Source organism: Bombus bifarius, unplaced genomic scaffold (assembly GCF_011952205.1).
Source record: "Bombus bifarius isolate JDL3187 unplaced genomic scaffold, Bbif_JDL3187 scf7180000008247, whole genome shotgun sequence".
In the NCBI taxonomy this organism is placed as follows: Eukaryota; Metazoa; Arthropoda; class Insecta; order Hymenoptera; family Apidae; genus Bombus; species Bombus bifarius.
The window spans coordinates 105,831-128,561 of record NW_022884540.1 but is presented as its reverse complement, the minus strand read 5'-3'; the positions used below and the strand labels follow the sequence as shown (position 1 = coordinate 128,561).

The window sequence follows — 22,731 nt, the reverse complement described above, 5'->3', positions numbered from 1 at the left end:
CAAAAGACATATAGGAACTTAATCACGAAAGTATTCGAATATTAGAAACCTTTTGTGAATATATTATGTGCGTTATACAAGACATTTTAAAATTTCATTAACACCTTTTTAACTAATCTGTACAGTTCCATATTTCTATCAACACAACTGAAGAAATAGGACCTGAGTAGAATTTGCGTTCGTCAAATATGTACTATAACGAGCACTATACTTTAGTTATTTTATACATTTTTGCATTTTTGTGCCTTATATTTAATTTTTTATTTTTAACCTCTTAGGCACGGTTGAATTTTGTGCGGGGCTATTTCTCTATACGGTAGAGCTAGACGCGAATTACGCGTAAACGGTACAGCACTGCAATGTGTAACGGATAATGCTGTTCTCTACGCAAGCACATTGGAATGAAGTTTTTGGTAATTAAATTATAATTTTTCTTAAAAATATGACGCATACACTTTAACTTTAATAATTTACTTTAATAATTAATAATACAATTGAGTGTGATATATTTTAAAGCACGGTACGACACATAGACCCACGTCACAATTTTCACACTCATAGCGTGATAGTGTTTTTCAAATTGCTTTTCGTTTTCTATTTTTAAGCGACATTTTGAGCTTAAAGATTCTAAAAAATTATAAGAATACGGATCGGCATGTTAAAAAGACCATCTAATAATGGTACATTTATTTTAACGAAAAGCAGCAATTGATATCTGACACTGGCGTATCAAAAACAAAGACTATATATTCTGTCGGTATATTGTTAACACTGTCATAAAAAGTTGCGAAGACAAAAAAGGTGTGAAGCAAGGCAAATGAAATTGATCATTTAGTTTAAACGGTGAGCGAATGAGTCAGTAGAATGAGCCACCATAGTGGCGCGTCGTAATATAAGATAACATCCGCGAAAGCCACTATAGTGACGCATCATGCCTAAGAGGTTAAATATCCTGTAAATGTACAAAAACCCGTAGTATAACAATAACAACCAATTATTACAATTATGCTGGTAAAATTTAAAACAAATCTACATATCTGCATATATAGAAATTACAAGATATTTGGTCTAATTATAATGATATATATAGTTCACGAAAATCACAAAAATATTTAAACAATCACACATTCAGTGAGACCATTTTTAACAATTATACGCTAAAGATGATTGTTTATGCTGTATTCTAATCTTTTTGTTAAATACACGTATACTAAAAGTACAAATGAGTTCTTCCCGGCAATAAAACTTCCATTTTACACAAAAATCGGAAAGAGTTCATTTCTATACCTATCACATTTTTTTCAAAAAATATTTTGTATTAAATATATTACAATATAGTACATATTTATTGTAATACAACTTAAATATATGAGTAACACCTATTAAAACCACAAGAAGTTTAAAGAATTATTGTTACAAAACTAACGAAGGTCTATAAACTCAGTTGGAGACAAAAAGAGTAAATTTCTCTGCAAAATGCTATTTGTTTCATTTCGGTCAGATTTTCTGTTACTGAGATATCATCGTTTGAAGAGATCCGGATTCTTCAATAATTCTCGATCATTGTCTCTCTCACACACATGAACCTGTCACTCTCGTCGTGTCACTGACCAATCACAACCACGTTGATAGAGCGCTGATTTGTGACAAACAGTTTCTACGTTCTTTCACTATTAGCTACTAAGCGTACACATTTCCTAGAAGAAATGTAGAAAGGTAGTAGACCGCTGCAGACCGCCACTCATATTTATGATACATACGTCTATATTTCAGAATCAATCGAGATATCCATTTAAATCAATGTACATACAATGAGGGTATTCTTGACAATCCTCTGAGTAGATATAAGTAGATATAAATATAAGTAATACTTATTCGTATTATATATTCGTATTATATATAAGTAATAAAAATTCGTGATTGATCCATGTGCACCGTTTATAAAATACTGATATATTTCTAATAAACATCTCGTTACTTCTATATAAATTTTCAGATATCGATTTAAATCAAACTCTTAACTATTGTCTGTGTAGATAATACTGACAAGTTTCATATTTGCTAAATACTATCGTTGATATAAAATATTGATGTATTTGTAATAAATATCTTGTAAATAATTGGTACACAGATTTTCGGATTTGACCAGTGTAAATCATGGCAGTTCTTCGCTGTAATGATAATGAAGTTACGTCCCACTATACGCATAAAAGCTTTCTATTTTAAGCGTTCAAATATCTTTGTTACCCTACATACGTATTATTAAAATGATATGTATTTAAAAAATTTCTCTTTTTTGATCCACATAAAATTGATTGAAATTTCTAAATTCTATTGCATAATAACTTCAGAGGAGAAAGTTGGCAGTTATAATGAATTAATATTCAGACATGGTATTTCATAATAAGTGGGCATACGGATACAATATAGACGATACGCTTCCAATACAACTTTATTACTCTTAATTTTTATCTTATTTCAAGCCATAAAATCTCTATGATTTTAGTTGCATCACGAATCGAACCCCATAGTGTATAGATATATTTAGCTTACTCGCGCTTGAAAATTCTCCAAAATCGTTTTTAATATCTCTTTCTTGTGGCTAGCATCGCGCGAAAGTAATTACGAGGGTAACAGGGTTCTGTATATCGAGTGGCTTGTAACAACTGATACAAGTTGAGGAGGATCATCCTTGGCTGTGATATGTTATACGCTATAGCTAGCGATGGGATCAAGTTCAATACGTACTCATAAATCCGAACCAAATCCGATACGTAGAACCAGCGTTCGTTCCAGAGGGTTCTTAAGATATAATGATTCGCTCGAGTATTTGCAAATTTTTAGGATTTACTTATAATTATGTATCTTCGAGTATTCAAGTTTTCAACTTTCGGTGTCTCTAAATTTTGAAGCTTGAAAATGTTAGAATTTAAACAGAAAAAAAGCTGAGCAAGACTTATTCGAGCAGCGTTTGATTCTACTTTGGAAACCTTCGTTATTTCCGAAAATACTCATAGAGGGTTCGAGTCTGTCACGTATACGATAGATTGGATTTCTACTTAGAAGCACCACTTCTTTTTCTCGTAACACTTATGGAGGCTTCGCATCTAATAGTCAATCAACGTTCGAATCTACTTCCGACGCACTTGAGCCCATCGCTAGTTATAGGAAGCTTAAAGAGAGAGAGACGGAAAGAGTGACAGAGCGAGGGTTGATCGCTATCGTCCCGCGGGCGCAGGATAGGAATCCAACGTATAATCCGCTTCGGTCTAATGCCTAATCCCACGGACAAATTTATTGGATTCTCAGTCCTTAATGCCGAATATATGCGCGTGGAGAAGTTTCGAGTTGGAAACACTCGCGGTGAAAACGTACCCCTTGGATTAGGGGTTGGAATTCGTTCGAACAATTACTGTACCGAGTATATTAATGCCTTAAATGTTGTGACGTTACTTATGAGGTTGGTTGTCTTCTTAATGTTGTCTTGTAATGTCTAAGAGAGTCGAAGTATATTACTATAGTTGTTTGAGAAAGTTGGATTAGGTAGATTTTCGTTCGGTGGTATTTGTTTGGGGGCAAAAATAATATTGTGATGTTTATTATGAAAATTCGTAAAGCTTCAAATTACGTATTGGATAGCGTTTGAAAATATCATTGTAATGTACAGAATGAAAATTTGTAGAGTTTTAAGTCATTTACTATGAATAAACTTATGTCGCCAAGAGAATGGAAATAGTGAAAATTAATTGACGCGATTTCTTTACAGCTGCGTTTATCGTATCTTTCTATTTTTACATTAAAATTTGGTTTCCGAAGCGTGTCGAGCAAAACCAGATTAGATAGTCACTTGTACGAAACCGTATAGCAAGGTAAAACTATTTAGCATTTATTTTCGTGACTTCATAATTCTAAAAGGACAACAGCCTCGACTTGTTGTAAACTCTATAAAAATATTCAGATTGGTTTCAAACTTTACCGACATAATCATATAATATTCGTGTTTCTTCACGACGCTAATGAAATCTCCAAAATATATTAAGAAATTCGTGAAAGATTCTTACAATAGCTATTCAAATACTTTTGTGGACCATTATACATAGAATTGACGAATTATTGATTAGAGCAGAAATTTTATTAATTGTTTTATGTTAAATATAACGATACAACAATATAAGAGTAATTTTAACTATAAAAAATACGATTATTAATTATAAATAAAACACGATCATGAACGTCACGTAGGTAAGATATAGTAAATTTTATCGTATATGTAAAGATTTTGTTTATCGTCGATTTGAGAGCTATGTTTGAACTTTTGAATTCTACCTTTATTTTATGTTCACCGTGAATGTATTTAACAAATATAATTTTAGTTACACGATTTGTTTCATACATTACAAAATTATACTAAAACCTTACGTACCTATACCGTTTTGTACTGGTTTCCCATTCGAGAATATATCGTTTAACTATCATCCCTCTCATTCTCTCTTCGTCTAGAAACCTTCCCTTGATGTAACCCTCCTCCCCCCTCTATCCATCCATTCCATTCTTTCGCTGGTCCGGTCGGTGAATGGCCGTTACTAACGCATCATGGCCGGCTATTGTCACTGACTGGCTTTTCTAGTCGATTTCAAAATGATAATCGCGACGTAACGCGTCGGGGGGTACGAGGTGTCACGCTGGAACGAGTGGCCCAATGTGCGTAATCTTTTTTTATTTTCCCTGACGGATACCACCCCTCGATACGGGATTCACCTATGGCGTGTCGAGACTACGGGGTTGGCTACCGAATGCCAAAAACGTGTAGAGAAGGCAAAAAGGGGGGAAAAGGTAGAGGGGTAATAAAAATGTGCGAGCAGGAAGGGACGTGGTTGGTATTACGCGTTATTAGCCGACCCTTAATACCCTGGCTGTTTTTGCTGAATTTTCGGGCCCGAGGCTGGTGACTTCGGCTTCGCTTCGATGAACACCACAGAATAATCCTGCTAACATCTGTATCATTGGTAGCTATTCGAACATTCGATGCGCAGGAAACGGTGCATCTGGTCCCCGTGCCCCTTGTTACCCCTTCGACGATATACAGTGTGATATTTCAGCTATTTACACAGATAAACTTATTTTAAGTGTGTAAGAAATATCAGTTTCTGTTAATTCGATGGAATTTTGTATTTATTCATTGTTATCGCAACACGTAAAATACGATAAAAGGTACTGTTGAGGTTATTCGATGTGTAAACAGAGAAAACTCGTGGATAAATTGTAAGGCAGAAAATATATTTAAATAGAAGTGTAATTATAAGCAAGAATACAATTTGAGCTGGTCCAGATCCGCACGCTAACTGAAAACCCCGAAGCCTGTCTACTGTTTATGGTCTGACTTCGTCGCAGTCTTTTGTCTACGCGCTGTCGATGGCTTCGGTGCTCGAGAAAACTAAAAAGACCAGATGTAGAGTTTTCTTAAAAGTGGTGACCACTTCAACAAGTATTATTTCATACATTGTTGGTAGCGTGCGGAGTACATACAAATATCAGTTTATAAATACTTCTTCCTTCATTTGACACTGGCAATATCCGACTACGTATGTAAATACGTAGACTAAATACTACGTTTGTTAACTCTTTTCTCCTTGACAATAAATACAATTTTTTCTGCAGATTATCTTTACGAAACCGTTAGTCGACAATTTCCAACCTGAAAATCTTAGATCCGGATTCCTTGAAAAGTTGAGTGTTTGATAGTGTTTCTATTGTAAACCTAATTTTATGACAAATATTAATAGATATTAGTATTATTGCGTTAACTACATTAATATTATTAGTGCGTAGCTACTGTTATTAATTTTTAAAGAAAAACATAGAGAAACTATGTGAAAGCAGAATATCTTTAATAAAGTACATGATTTATCAAAGACCTCAGACACCCTACGAAATATTGATTTCTGAAACGTGGCACTCTAATACTTGCTCACTTGCGGAATGTTCCAAAAGATTGATAAGACTAAAAGAAAATATATAATTGTATTTGAATCTTTCGTGCAATTTTGATGCATCGTTGCGCTTATAAAGAAAATGAAGTCGTAGGAAAATAGACACTGCTATAACTTTCCTCTTAACAGAATTTTTCTATCGTTTAACAAATTCAATATTATAAGCCAACCCAATTGCGTAACTCCAACAAGAATACAATTTTATATCCGAACATTCCCAATTCTCGCAGAGAAATCCTCAAAATAGTCAAACATCCTTACGAAAGCATAGAGTTGACAATTTGCGTGTATACGGCGGAGGAGAAGTCTGAAGAATAATGAGAGCTCGTAAAGCTGTAGATTTCTACGGTCTCGTTCGCGAGACCGTTAAAACATCGTCCCTAACTCGAGAATCGAGAAACTCAAGCTATAAAGTCACGCAGCCAGTCCAGAGCAGCATCGGTGAAAAGAAAAAGCTGGCTGGGTAATGGCCGCGAGCACACGAGTGGCGAACGGCATTATTAACGCCGATAATGGTCGTCGGTGCACTTAGCTAAACGTCGCCACTTCGCCCCTGGAATTTTTCTATCGTACTCGAACGAACCACGGCTGCTACAATGGCAACCACGAATATGCCACTCGTGGCTAGTGTACAGTTTATTATTTCTCGTAACACGAGAAGTCCTCGAGAAGATTGGAAATGCGTGAACGATCATCAGAAGAGCTGGATGGAAGGGTGTAACAACAAAGGAACTATTTTTCTCTATGGTCTGAGGTTGAAGTTCTGTATGGTACCGTACGCGTGCCTTTCTGCTTCTTCGAGAGACTCTTCAGAATTTAGGAGACAAAAAGAAACCATTTCTGGCGGGATTGGGCATTATTGAAATCAATTTTTATTTCGCTTCAGACATACCATTCTTCTTTTATATTTCGATTTTTAGTCTTACCTAAATATTTTTTAATACACTGCCTTTCTTTTCAAGTATTGTATTTTCTACCTATTTGTGTTTTTACACTAGTTAACATTATTTGTATCTTATCTTTTAGATACTGTTTTAAAACGCATAAAATTCACAAACACATGAAACCTGCATCCGAAAGTTCGCAGAAACCCACCTCTCGTTGCTTAACCACGCTTAAACAGCAACAATTACCCAACAAAGAAGCCAAACAACACAAGACTAACCCAAGCGTATCAAAAACGTTTCGACGAAACAACCGGGCCACTTGTAAATAGCGTTTGCCACTTTACCAATCATTGATCATCGATCAATTCCATAATGAAAAAGACCTCCCGTTCAACCATCAAGATCTCACACATTGATCCGATTTAAATATAACAATTGATCACGAGTGAGTTACGTATCGTTGAAGCTATAGTTATTGTTACGTAAAAGCGATCAAAGTAGTATTGTTTCGATCAAAAATCGATCAGCTGTTGAAAAATCGACGATTATAGGTACACGAAGAGCAATAATCAGGGCTGAACACTTTTCGTTTGAAATGGATAAAATTATTTCTTGACCCTCGAGATTTCTTGTATTTTTAATATCAGATATAACAAATACATAATCATAAGCAACAGATATTAAAATAATATGTACGTGAATTTAAATAATATAGAAATAATGTTAAATGATGTAAAAATACAAAAATACAAATTATGTTACAGATAATAAAGGTTAAAATGTGAAATTTAATTATATTCGAGCTAGAAGGGTTAAATATATAAAAATGTAAATGTACAAAGTATAAAACTACATTTTTCCACTTTTCGTAATCGTTTCATACCAAGTGAGATATTTTCTATCATAAAAGGATCAGTCTTTTGTAATTTCTCAAGAGATGTCGGGGAAAAAACGGAAGGATCGCAACAGATGTTGGAAGCGAGAGGAGAATGTATCGTTGGAGGGGAATCCCTTCTAGCCATTCAGTTTCTCTTACTCTTACTCTCGTCCTTGGTCTTTCGCCCCAACCAAATCTCTCATATCGTCGTTCAACGTATTATCCACCAACCCGAGTTCAAGCTCGCTGAAGCGCGATGGCCGACTTCATTTTCACGTTTCTGCTAAAGCATCAGCATTCTTTTAATTTTAATACTATGTACATATTATTTTTGAAAATTCACAAATATTAATATTAACAGAAAACTTTACGAAAGTAAATTAACACATTCGAGATTATAATATCTCATTGATAATATTTCAAATATATTATACACATACTGATATTTTCAAATAGACTTTAGATGTTAAATTATTATATACGTATTATATACTTAATGAGTTTTAAATTATTAATCGAAAAAGATGAAAAATAACAAAAATGTATTTCTATTGAATTTGTGTTAAATTATTTATATTATATATAACTCAACAAAGTTATATATATATGTATTATATATAACTTTGCTATAATAATGAATATATATATGTATGCATGTAAATATGTGTATATAAGGTGTTTTGAAACGATGTTGAATGACTTAAGTAATTGGAAAAAAATTTTTTCGAGACTAACAAACGAAACATCTAAAGTCAATATAATCTTACAATTGAATTTCCTTGTGATATTATGCGATTTTTCTTTATTAATAATAGTCGCCAAAATTATGTAGTATAATTTGCTTACATATTACAAACGTAATAAATATATCTGCACGGAAAAGAAGCTTGGAACGTTTTACTTTGAAATATGTTCAGATTCATCTTAGAAGAGTGATTTATTTCGAGATTATTTTCACTAAAACTGACTTTGAATATTAATTTTTCAAATTGCTTCAGCTTTTATATTTGCTTTGCACTATCAATAATAATTGGTCATCAACGACCAGTAGCAATTTATATTAACATTTGAAGGGAAAATAATAGTAATTTGTATTAATATTTAAAATGTTGTGGGATGTCTGAATTTTCCGCTTTCTTTTATGTACGTAAATTGTTCATCAATTTTTCATAAATATATTTTCCTCTTTTTTCTTTCTTTTCTAGTTTGATATATGTAGTGTTCCTTTTCTTCATACATTCTGTTCACTATTAAATGTAGAATAAATGCAAGTTTTTGTTAAATACTTCCAATAAAAAGAAATAATAGTCGGAATTTACATCGATGCTTAATGAAAAATAATATGTATAAACTAAAATACAACAATGTCCATTAAATACATCAATGAGAAAAACTTACTTTAAAGAGCAATCTTACCAAAACGACCATACATTAAAAAAAGAAGAATAAGACCAACGAAACGAAACTTAAAATTCGTAAAAGTAAACGCAAAATAGCCTGAAAAAGAGAAAAGAGCGTAGAAAAATCGAAAGAAACAATCAGTGAAACAAAAACGAGAAAAACTAGGGCAAACGAAGTGTAAACTGTGAGAGGTGGAAAAAACGACGAAGAGAAGAGGAGAGAGGAGAGAAGGGAGAACGACAGGCGAAAAGTAGAACTAACCGGAGGCGGAAGCTACAGACAACGAGCGAAGGATAGAAGACGAAAGAAGCAAGAGGAAGAGGAAGTTCCACATTGTTCTGGATTCTACATCCTGTAGTGGAAACTTGGTGTAACAGCCCTCCGATTTCACGAGAAGTTTAGTACTAGAAACGTGGCTCCCTGCCAGCTTCCACGATGAACCTTAACCGCATCCATGAAAGGGGAGACTACGGATTATCTCTCGAGTTCTCTCACTTCCTCGACGATATCATTATGAAAACCATCGTCCTTCTTAGGCAAATGGTAATACATCACTAAACTGTAGATTTTTTTGTATCTATAGGAAATTTGAAGCTGCAGAAATATATAAAATGCACGTAATGGGCAAAAATATATAAAATATTTATCGTATAGTATTCGTTATAATATTTAATAAATAAATAATAAGGTGGAGAAGAAACGAACGTTTCGTTTGATGATTTTGAAAAGAAGATAACACGTTTGTCAATGTGTTTGGTTTAAGTACGAGAAATCAATAAAGAACTGTATTTTGAATTTTGTAACCTTTTCATTTATAAAATAAATTATCCAGCCAAAATTGGATTTATTAAATTCAATTAAATACAATTTATTCAATGGCGAATTTAAAATAAAAATAGAATTCAATATTTCAAGCATAGCACTCAAATTTACTATATCTTTACCACATCTTTCCTATATGGTCTTCATAATCATACTAACTAAAAGTGCTCTTAATCTGTTACAACATAAAACAGTTACTAAAATTCCGGTTTTAACCAATAATGCATCAACTTTACATATGATTTCACATAGTCATTTTTTATAATTATATGTAGTAACTAATAAGTTAAAAATTTCAAGTTAAAGTAGAATGTAGAATAGGATCTTCCAATAGACGTATTACAGCGATTACAATATCTATTGTTAATTCTAAGATAAAACGTATTAATACGTCTTTAGCCAACGATGAATTAGCATCTGCCTAATCCACGATACAAAACGATACAGCAGACTCCCAAAATAAGCGAAGAAAGACCTAACTCAGACAGTAAGTGTCGGAAAAGAAGCGGCAAGGCTCGACAGAAACGGGTAGCTCGACCCTATCGAGAAGTTGTTATCAGGTTTCCATTAACGCGTCGAAGACTCCAAAGCAAAGACTCCAAAGTGAAGATTATCGTCCCAAGAAGTGAAACAAAGAAGAGACTACGACGAAGATGAAAATTAAAGCAAGAAGGTGAAAGATAGAAGCCAGAGATAAAAAGGGGAAGCAAAAAGAATAGCAGAACTGGAAGAGTAAAGGGAAGAAGAAGAAGATAGAGAGAGAGAGAGAGAAGATGGCACTTTGCACGGATGACAGAGGCGTATCGTGCAAGGGAGAACAGGGACACTGGCGTCGGGACGCTCGGCGTCTTATCGTGCGTCCCTCTTTCCCTAGCCAGCCATTCCACCAGCTCCCCCACCCTCCCCCCAGTGCAACCCCCAGGCAGTTCTCGTCGTCGAGCCAAAACCCAGTGACGCCTCGACGCGCTCACCCAGAAACCGACGATAAGGTTCGCCCAGCAACGCCTCCTTTCCCTCGAATCCTCCCCCTCGCGTTTCTACATACACGTATACATGCACGAGACCGTGCACGCACGTGGATATTTATATAAGAAAACTGACGAAGGCCTCTGTCGACGACCCTCGAAAAAGACGGAACGAAGAGGGAGAGGGTCAGTAAAAACTCGCGACGTTGTATGAGATCGATAGGGTTTGGAGATCGATTTAGAGAGGATTTCGCATGATTCGCGATTATTTTTTTACCAGGGAAGTTGAAAATTTTGATATGGAGAAATATACCTACATAGAAACTAGATCGGAAGTGTTATCAGATTATTATAAATTAGTAGTATTATTAGTTAATCCGCTGCATCGTTATATATAGTAAATATATTTATAATATATAATGTATGGTATATAGTAAATAATATTTTATTGGTATATTTTATTCTGTAAACTTGCTTTACAGTAGGAGACAAATAGCGATGAATTTTATTTTTAAATTTCTCAATTTAACATTGAACCTAATTTTCTCTGGAAATCTATTTTAAATCAATTAATTATGTAAATTATTAGTATGATTAAGGTAAAGTTATAGGTATTTTTAAGTTAAGTTTAATAATTTTGAATCGTCGATGAAATTTTTTTGATTTTTTAATCCTTTTCGAAGAACATGTCATAGAAAATGAAATTACAATTATACAAGAATCAATGGATATAAAATTTTAATCAAAATGAACACCATTGGTTCCAATTATTTTACATCAGTGAATAACTTCGTAATTCGTTTGCTGTCTCATTTGTGCTTTTATACAATTTATATGTATTCGGCTTGAAATGAAACACTTTATGCGGATAACCTTTAAAAAACATACGTGTAACGGAAGGACCAATAATTATAAACCAATAAATTATTATAATAAACCTCTACGTACATATTTTAACAGGGAACTATAATATGAATAATTAATTGATACAGTAATTTCTTCTTATCATCTGGATATATTCAATTATTAACAATTATGAGTTAATCTCAAAACTTCGATATCGTATATTGTTAATTCATAAATTCCTCTCTTCTGCTAATTATCCCGTTAGATATAGAAATACAACATTTACTTTATCTAACTATCTCTTTTCATGTCAAATTGTTTAATTTATATTATTTTAATTGTCCCTTTGCCAATTTAAAACGCTTTTATTCGGGTAATCTGAATATTATACTAGGTATATCTGTCAATAAAATAACAGATAGAACTTATTGAAAAATGAAAGAACATAATATGTATATCACTAATCCAACTTAAAATCACAATTGTAAAATGGACATTTTAATATTTGATAGGAATTCGTAACAAACCAAACTTTTGTAACCGTCCAATGTAATATCAACAGTGACTCGCGAAAGTATTTTCACATATACCATAAAAAACATTTATATACACGTATATTGTACGTGTTACGTAAAACATTTAGAACTGTAATGAGACACGACTGTCATGATTATACTGGTTTTTCAACCAATCTGATAATGTACATATATAGAAATCGCAAGACATTTGCTGCAGACGTATATGCATTTAGTAAAAGATTAATATACCGCATGAACAACCATCTTAAATGTATAATAAATGTTAAAAGATAACTCATAAATTGTTAACTTATTTTATAGTTGCAGAACTGGAGGGTGGTGCACATTCGGACGAAACGAACAGTGGAGGTGACAACAGCAACGCCGGAAGTGTATCCGGAGGCACGGACGACGATCAGGCGCGTCTTCGCTTAAAAAGGAAGCTTCAAAGGAATCGTACAAGCTTCAGTAACGAGCAAATCGATGCTCTCGAGAAGGAATTTGAGAGAACGCATTATCCAGACGTTTTCGCCAGGGAAAGACTTGCTGGAAAGATTGGTTTACCGGAAGCTCGAATACAGGTGACTACATACATATATTCTCTAACTACGTACAGTGACTTGGATTAATGTTCAGGCACCATGATTTTCAGAACATTATTATTATAAATATTTATTTCTAATAATTAACTAGTTATCTATATTTTAATATATTAAAACAAATATTGTAGTTGATAGAAACATATTTCATCTAATATACATATTTTTTCTAAATAAGAAATAATAAACTAATAAATGTCGAATATTAATGGGAGTCACAGTATATTAAATAAGTTTTCAAGTATAATTGATTACAATGATTTTTTTTCTAACACTTTTATTTTTTATTCTTAGTTTTCAAATTTCAAAGGTGAATCGCCTACCATTATAATATAAAGAATTTTTTTTAATGAAGCAACGAATTCTTCATCCCTTAATTGCTTACTATTAAACCTTTACAATACTAAATATAATATAGTTATTGTATAGTTACACAGCATGCGTACCTAATCATACACGCAGACACAACGCTATTAGTTATAAGTAGGAAACAAAATTCGAATGAAACTTTGTCCAGCTTCTTTTGCAATATAATTTTTCAGTTTACGATAAATTTTAAACAAAATTAAAAAAAATAAACACTTGCATGATTTTAGTAATTGTAAACGTAGAAAAACATACCAATCGTATTTACTGGTTTAGTAGTTGTAATACTAATTCTTATATGTCGATATCTTTAATACCTCATTGAAAATAATAGGTTTTTTCATCTAAAAAAATTATCCTTATAGTCCCTGATGAATTCTACATTAGTGATTTACTTGTTTGACAACTAACATAATTACTGAATAATCGCTATATATTTATATTTCTTGTGATAACCATTTTCCTATACTATTACACAAAAGAAAGAATATTATGCTTTTCTAAACAAAACATACCTACTTACATATTTTTGCTTTTAGGACGCAAAACTAATTTTGACTACCATAATATTCATAATTGTTTTGTAACTTGTATAAAAAACGAAGCGGTAAACATATTTTATACTACCATATTAAAAATTAAATATCGGCACTACTAATATGTTAAAATTCCTAATGTATTTCAATTTGCAGGCTGTAAGACTATAAGCACAGAAATCCTACATCTAATAGGCTGTTGTGGAATCGGCTTTCTTCCTCAATTACGCTTATTTGTTTACATTATTACCGTATAATTACAAACTGTCCCGTTTAAATCGATTCCTCCGAATATCTCTGAAACTATTCATGACATCGGAAAATATTGCAAACAGAAATTAAATGGTTTCGAGGGAGACATATGGTAATGTGAAGTAGTATTTCCGTAGGTAGAAACATACAGATCAACTTTATTTATTTTAATGAAACCATACATCTTTTAATACATCAATCGGCCTATCTTGGTATTCTTTCTAAAAAGTAATTTATCTATTTACGTCGAAAAACTATTAGTTTTTACAATATATACATGTCGGGTTCACATTATGATTAGGGTTAGGGGCGTGAAACGAATCTTCATTTGGACATGACATTATTGTTATGCAATAGAGGAGATATTTACTAGTGCAAATATGATTATTACAAAATTTTTACAAGTAACCGTGGTAATCAGACACTCGAGAAGCTAATGACAATGATCCTAGAATGCGCTTTCTTCCAAAGCCCAAGTTGCACTCGACTTGCTTGTCTACGGTACAAGTATTACTAAACTAACTCTTTGTTAAAACATAGAATATCCACCGAACATAAAGACGCTATGTAACTCGCTAATGTGACCTCACGAGAGAATGACTTTCCGTCGCGATGATGCTGCAGAGGGAAACTATATGGGGTGCGTCTAAGGACACGAGATCCTCTGATTCGTCGAGGAAAGCCTTCGTTCGGAAAGTGAAGGAAATTGACGTTGCTGTTAATTGGTCAGTTTCCATGTTGGTGGTTAGAGAAAGATGCTAGCCGCCCTTGAGGGAAAGTTGCTAGCGGAAAGCGTCGTTCGTGAGAAAAATAGATTTCCCCTATCTTCCCGTAGTTGAGACAAAGACTGTTTGTCTGTTTGAAAGACTTTAGTTAACTAAATCTTAAGATTTGTAACGGATCCTCAGGCTAACTGAACATGTACTGTGAAGATGCGTCGACATCTGGTAATTATCTTACCCGAAGAATAGGATATGCGTGTGGCGAACCACGGGACAGAAACCGTTGGAATGTTTACTGTCGAATGCCGCTACAACTATTTCTTTTTAAGGAGAGCTATACTATTACTCCATACCTTTGTTAGACAAAACGTTCATCCCTTGACCGCCGCTACGTTCGGCGACTGGTTGTCGCCTCGAGCCCAAGCTCATTATCACAAATCTCGAACAAATACAATCGGATTGAATGACGACAATTACTTAATTACGGCTATGGTAGAATCTAGATTAAAGTGTTAAGGGATTTTCCCAAAATTCCAAAGGGAAGGTTCCGGTGTCCTTTCATCTCCGACATATATATTTCTCCGCTAATGTATTAAAAGATATATGGTTTTATTAAAAAAAATAAAGTTGTGTCGCAAGAACAACTACTAACATTAAATTATGCCCACATCAGAATTATTTAACTTTTGTTCAGAACATTTTTCCGTATCACGAATGATTTTGGAGATATTCGCAGCGATCAACTGAAAGGATATACTTTGTGTGCAATATGAGATATTTTTGAGGCAATTGTTTCGAGATGTCCACTTTATGGGAAGTTCCAAAAACGTCTGACCGCTTTCTGTATTTAGTCAATATTCCAAATATCGATAAAAATTAAATTATTAAATATCGAGAAAGCGGTCATTTTCCCAATTTTTACCATGATACGCATTAGCTTTGACGTTGCATTTTGTGACTATTAAGTTCTTGTAACAATATGTTACAAAAATCTATACAGAATCACCCGTAATTCTTCATTTTCTAATAACTCAATAATTCAACACTTAGAACACACTTCCAAGAGGCATGAATCTACATAACATAGAATTCACATATATGTAGTATTTATTATAGTGTTTGCATACCAATTAATTAAATCCAAGTATATTAGATTTCGTATCATTTAGTAGTACTCTCATGTGACAAATATTTGATACTATGAGACTGAAACGTAGAACTTGATAACAAAACGCTTCATTGGAAAATAAGGATATGTGTGAATACTTTTTGTAGCCACAGTAAATACCAAAGAATGCATTGTATATATCCCAAACTTCCAATTTGCCAACTCCCTACTATCGAGTTCGCGTCATCTTTAGAATATCGCGCAAAAAGATATAAAACAGTAAAAAAATACTCCGGACGACCGAAATTAAGCGGAACCTGTAGCCTAGCGATTGACCTGTATCTTCGTCTGTCTTCTCGTTCACTAACTCAGGTGTGGTTTTCGAATCGGCGGGCGAAGTGGCGGCGCGAAGAGAAATTGCGCACGCAACGGAGGGACAACCCGCAACACCAGCAGTCACAACAGCAACAGCAACAGCAACAACAGTCGCAGCAGCAGCAACAACAGCAACAGCACGCCGGAGGTGTGAGTCTAGTTGGCGCTGGCCATCCAACACCGCCGCCAGCCTCGGGTATTTTGGCTAGTCAACCACCCCCGCAAGCACCGCCCTCTCCACCCAGGATACATCATGGTTTCGCGCCCACAGCCGTTTATCCAGGAATACCAAGCATGCCTGATTCATACAGGTGAGAATTAACATGATTTGTTAACGCATTCGCTGCCAGATGTCGGTTCTGACGTAAGAACTTTAATTGGGCGCCGCCTAATTAAATATTAATAATTTCCAAGACTCCACAGCTAAACGCCGTAAATTGATTACTGTTGATTGTGATACAAAATAATTTTTTAAAAATCTGCGGGCCATCCAATGGTTTGCGAACCGCTATAAGCCTTATGGCTCATTTATGGCTATGTTAGTCATCGCGCGGTTAACCCCTTAACCTGCAAATACGGGCATAGCCCGTAGTACGATGATCGGACCAAACGTAAATATTACGGGCATAGCCCGTAGTAGGATGATCGTGCCAAATATAATATAATATATAATAGCTTGTTTACGTTTTCGGACCAAAATTTTCGAACGTAAATAGTAGGTTAAGGGGTTAATGGTCTAAAAAAAGAAGTAATAAGAAGTAATAAAGCCCTATTCATTATAAACTGCATATAGCTAGTTGTAAATATGAAAAGAGATTTCGTAGAATTACATGAGCCTCGATCAGCCATAGATTTTGGAAAAACATAAAATCACGTTTTCGGTAGGTGATAACGTGAGGACTTAAAAATGACGTAGAAACGTCAGAAAAGACGTCGCCAGCTGCGAATGTGTCAAATAGAGGTCGATATTTAAATAATACAAAGCTTCCTAAACTTGTATAAGCCGAGACGCACTTTTAAAAATGACAATTCTTTGCGACCCGCTCGAAGAAAAGAAAATATTATCTACACATCCATATTCAATATCGTTATTAAAACTAAAATATATACAGGGTGGTTGGTAACTGGTGATACAAGCGGAAAGAGGGTGATTCTACGCGAAAAAAGAAGTCGAAAATATAGAATAAAAATTTTTTTTAATTTTTTTTTTCAATTTTCCATCGAGACAACGATCTACAGTGAGATCCGTTATAACGTACGTAAAATTCAAAGTCGATTTTCTCGAAAACAAAGCCTCAAACGAAAAATTTTTATTGTATATTTTCGACTTCTTTTTTCGCGTAGAATCACCCCCTTTCCGCTTGTACCACCAGTTACCAACCACCCTGTATATTTGGAAAACCTTTTGGTTCAATGACAGACATATATGACAAATGCAAATATTAGTATATATATTCACAGTAGACGACTTTCTATCATAATGTAAAACATAATCGAGACATTGCATTATCAAATATTATATTATCAAAATTAACATATATAAATATACATATGCAATATATATATGTATATTATATTACATCGTAATATTAATATTGTAAAATTAATATACATACACATATTTCAAACTTCCCAGTCCAATTGCATATATCCTACGAGTGCAATTATTATTAGTACATATATTACCAGATATCGTATTAACAAAATTAACACATTTTTGTAAAACCTGTCAGCCCAATGACGTCGATGCCGAGTTTCACTATGTCCGGTGGGAGTCAGCAAAACCAGCACACTACCAGCAGCATGTCATCGTTATCAACGAGCGGTGGGATGGGCCCCATGGGCATGACCGTGGGCATGACGGTGGGACCGAGTCCCGGAGCGTGTCTTCAACAACGAGACAACGGATACTCGTGTGGTGTGGCTCGCCCACCGAGTTACGAGCCTCTTCATCTTGGATACGGGGCACGGCCCACGTGCAGCCCCACTCAACCATACCATACCGCGGGCCTGAACCAGTACAATCAAAACACCAGCTCCACCGGTGAGTGTCTACCGCACTCACTGCACTCGCTGCTTGCACTTTAGCCGATGGACTACCACGGATAACACGCTATTCAACCTCCCGGTAATGGATTATACTCGCTTCTGCGTTACCCAAGCTGTTTTTATCGTTACAGAACTGCATTTGCAATCTATACAGTGCATTCGGTCTAACGCGACGCACGATTTTTCAACCATTTACGGCTACGTAACGAAATTTTCACGGAATCTAACGAAAGTTTTAAAGCAACATAAGTTGAAGATCGTTTACTTTTAAAGCGAAACCAAGATAGCCTCGGGTTTTATAAAAGGGACTACATATGTTTTTTCTTATTATTAGGTTGTCCGAAAAGTTCCTTTCGTTTTATAAGATGATAATAGACGAACAACAATTTCTGTTTTATATTATTTTATCGAATTAAGTATGATCCATTTCGTCATATTTCTATTATTATGTTCGTGCATAATTCAATAAACTAATATAAAACAAAAAACTGTGTGTCTATTATTTCCTTATAATACGAAAGAAACTTTTCAGACAACCTAATACATTGTAGTGGTTATTAAAACAAACTCAAGAAACATGTTACATGATATTTTTATCTGCAAAATGGAAATAGTAAATAATAACTTTTCGATGCATTTTATTTTTAACACATTGCCTGCCTGTGTGAAATTTCAGCTATATGGAGCGCGTAAAAATATACGTTTCTTAGTTGAAACTACATTCACTGACATTTAAGGCTTAGAAATCCTTATCACTATCCTATTCAAGGATAAAACAGTTGCAGTCAGAAGGAACTATATAAATAGATTATGATTATTGCAGACTGGTTTATTTAAACTGGTTTAGATTACCAGTCGACATAAAATGTCGTTTGAAAGCGATTTTCAATTTATAACGTTTTAATGTAATAAAATAACTAAAAATTAAATATAAATCACAAATATAAATATGAATCACACTTTATTTTAAGGCATGTTCAAAGTGCGTTACGTGGCTACAATAGTATCATCCGGTATATGTACTGGAATATGTATGAATGTTGTTGTCTCTGTTAGCTTCTAAATCAAGTTTGGGTGGCTTGGGAGGTTCTTAGATTAGAGAGTTTCTTCATATGGTATTTCAAGTTTAATAATATGATTTTTCTGACTTTTCTGATTTTTGGAGGATTTTAAAGGAATACAGTACCTTGAAAGATGATTCACTATATTAATCTAAGTAATCTATAAGATTTAATTTTGGTAATTATTCAGAAAAGGGCACACCTCGCCAATTTCGATGATCTTAAAATATGTTGTCAAGTGTAACATTCTGTACAATTTTTTCCTATACATATAACCTCCGCTCAGCTTCAGTTTTCAAGTTATAAAGCAGTCTATGTTTAGAACTATATGTATTAATTAACCATTTCTTTTATATATTTCTGTACTATAAACAATTTGTCAACGGCGGTAGATATATTTGTTAAGATTTTTGACAAATTGAAGATTAAAGTAAACTGCGACATTCCATATATCAATCGATTCATCGAAAAATATTTCATGCTAGCTTTGTCGGAACTACTTTACTACTTTAGTACAGCCTGTATTAAAAATGGTATTAAAAATGGTTGTTTTTCTTATAGATGAATTAGCTAAGTTTAGTTCAAACTACACAAAACCGTGGCAGACTACTTCAGAACGAAGTATAATCATAAAATTAATTTAATTGAAATTTTATTGAAGCTTTTTGGGAATATTATTATACATTATTATACATAATATACATATTGTACAAATTATACATATTATACAATTACATATTATACAGTATTATACATGTCTATAGGTAAATGAAACGAGAATATTTCAACATCATTGAAATCGGTGAGGTGCACCCTTTACTGAATAATTATCATAATTTTTTAATGCATGCTGTTTTGGGCAATACTGGTCAATTCTTTCAGTGGCCATTTCTTCCTTTGAAAATTACATATGTAAAAAGTAAATAATATGTAAATAAAAACTTATTTTTTATTCTTTATAGTCCTATCGTACACTCAGAAAACTTCACTAAAGCACAGTTATAATGAAACAAATTATTTATCTTTTTTTTAAATTATTATGTTATTATTATGTTTCTTAAAAATATGGACAAAACCATAAGCAGTTCCGGGTAGAACACAATTTAAAAAAATTCTAATGTAACTGAATATTTTAACATAGATCCCCACGCCTTAAATGATAAAGTTTCATAGCTATATATAAAAAATACTATAGTTCATGATAGCGTGATAAAAGTAGTTTTATCGCAAAGATTCGTAGGTTTCAAGGTGACCGGACTTTTTTTTTAGTAATGTCCTTTAATATATTTCTATGCCCAGAGTACGAGATATAAATTTAAAGAGCTCTGGTAAAAGGTCATTTTAGGTCAGAAAAGGTCGTAAGCTAATGATGAGAATATGGTCACTTGTTAATCATTAATATGATATTGAACGTGATTATGAATATTTTTGTTTAATAATAATCATTCTTCACAAGCTAATGTTTTATTAATAAAAAAAATAATAAAAATTAATAAGAATAAATTAATAAATAAATTTTAAATATTAGAAATTAGGAAAAAATTAGAAAATTATAAAATAAGAGTACTAACGAAAAGATTGATCATTGATTTTATATGTCCGTGTTTAATTGGCTTCTATTATCTGATATTTTCACATACAGAATGAATAGAAATTTCGTAATGTTTAAATTTTACATACTTGCCTTACAATACATAGAAAAGTTTGATTCGATATTATTGTATTAAGATCGCTGAACGGGATAATATTAAAGAGCAAAAAGACAATGAGGTATTACAATCCTTGGCTTAGCAATTAACAAATTATGTACCTATAAAATTCGCTTACGGTTCTAAATCTTACTAAAAAACCTGAAAGATGTTAAAAATGTTCAACATTTCAAATATATATATTTTAAATATATCGGGTATATACATATCTAGTTGTTCTTTTTGTCACAATAGAGTATATTGTACGATTTATAATCATCTGTTTCACATTGACAATTTTTTTTTAGAATTAAAAAGAAACATTATAAATATAGGATTTTGCAATTTATCTTCAACTCATAAAGTCGACTACTTTTTATACCCATTTATTTTTATTTTTCAAATTCACTACACCGTGATATAGCACATATACTTCGAAAATTCTTATCTTAAAACATTTTATAGCTTGAATTATTATTTAATAACGTAAATAAAATTCCATCCTTGTGTTAAACTACGCGCGATAGAATTTACTTTGTATGTTTTTTTCATGTTTATTACGAATATATTCATCATAATTATTTTTGCATAACTGAAATTATGCTCAGTCCTAGTTCGAATAATAGAACATTAAGTTGTTCGCATAAACGAAGTTTTAATATATTTGTGAAAGATTTCCATAACTGTGCGAATACTTTCGTGAGTAACTGTACGTCTAACGATACGTATATAATCTTAACACATTGCGAAAGAATAACGAGATATCTACTATTTTCTATCGCGCCTTTAGGAGTTGTTGACAAGATATCTACAATTTCTACCTCATCAATCAAGAGCTGTTATTCCGCTGTAACGCAAAACACAACATAGTATGCATTACGAATGGAAAAAGAAATGAACGTTTTGCTAAGTATCATACTTAAAGAAACTTTTAGTACGTGAAAAATTATAATTACCTTTATTTTGAAAATTTTGAAATATTTGTTGAAAATAAATATCTAACATGGCAATGATTTTTAACTACTAACAATTAATAAATAAGTAATTTTAAAATATTTCACGCAAAAGATGGCTGGTCATAGTCAACAATAAAATATCTGATCCACAATGTGTTAAGCAATAAAACAAACCCATTGAATAAACGTTAAATCATCTTGCAGGTCTGATATCACCAGGTGTCAGTGTACCGATTGCAGTACCAGGTCAACCAGCACCAGATATGGCAGCGCAATATTGGTCCCCTCGGTTACAGTGACCGTGGTGGTCATCGGTGTCGACATCCTCTCCGTAGGCTTGAGCTTCTTTGACTTACGTTAGTTTTACAAACGTTAGATACAAGAGAACGCAAGGAGAAGACGTTCGAAATCGATGAAAGGGCAGCTCTTGCAATCGTTCAGTAAAATATCGATTCAACTGTCGTCGATGATCGTCGACTGCCTTTGAGAATTCAAAGGCGATCTCTTGAAAATCGTTCGAAGAACATACGAGGAAGGAGAATAAAAAATAATGACGATGATAAACGTCACGTCTGATACAAGATCTATCAAGCATAAAAAGAACAAGTTTTGCAAAAAGTTTCTTTTGTGCGAGATGAAAGTTTTTGCAAATTATTAGACGTGAACGAGTATAAATTACAAATTATGTTCAGTTGCTTTTTCTTCAAGTGATT

General features: G+C 33.3%; 1 protein-coding gene across 4 annotated transcripts in view; it reads left to right on the top strand.

Annotated features, from left to right (window-relative positions):
- Positions 1-22,433, top strand: part of LOC117211831 (paired box protein Pax-6-like) — a 151,571-nt gene extending 129,138 nt beyond the window's left edge. For 2 of the 4 annotated variants that reach the window (XM_033456075.1, XM_033456074.1), the window contains exons 7-10: positions 12,628-12,887; positions 16,262-16,575; positions 17,998-18,308; positions 22,223-22,433. In XM_033456075.1, the coding sequence (XP_033311966.1) occupies positions 12,628-12,887; positions 16,262-16,575; positions 17,998-18,308; positions 22,223-22,317 (980 nt within the window). In that variant the 3' untranslated portion in view covers positions 22,318-22,433. Of the gene's footprint in view, positions 1-12,627; positions 12,888-16,261; positions 16,576-17,997; positions 18,393-22,222 lie in introns of all 4 variants that reach the window. The other 2 variants (XM_033456076.1, XM_033456078.1) reach the window with 2 other exon arrangements.
- Positions 22,434-22,731: the final 298 nt, after the last annotated feature.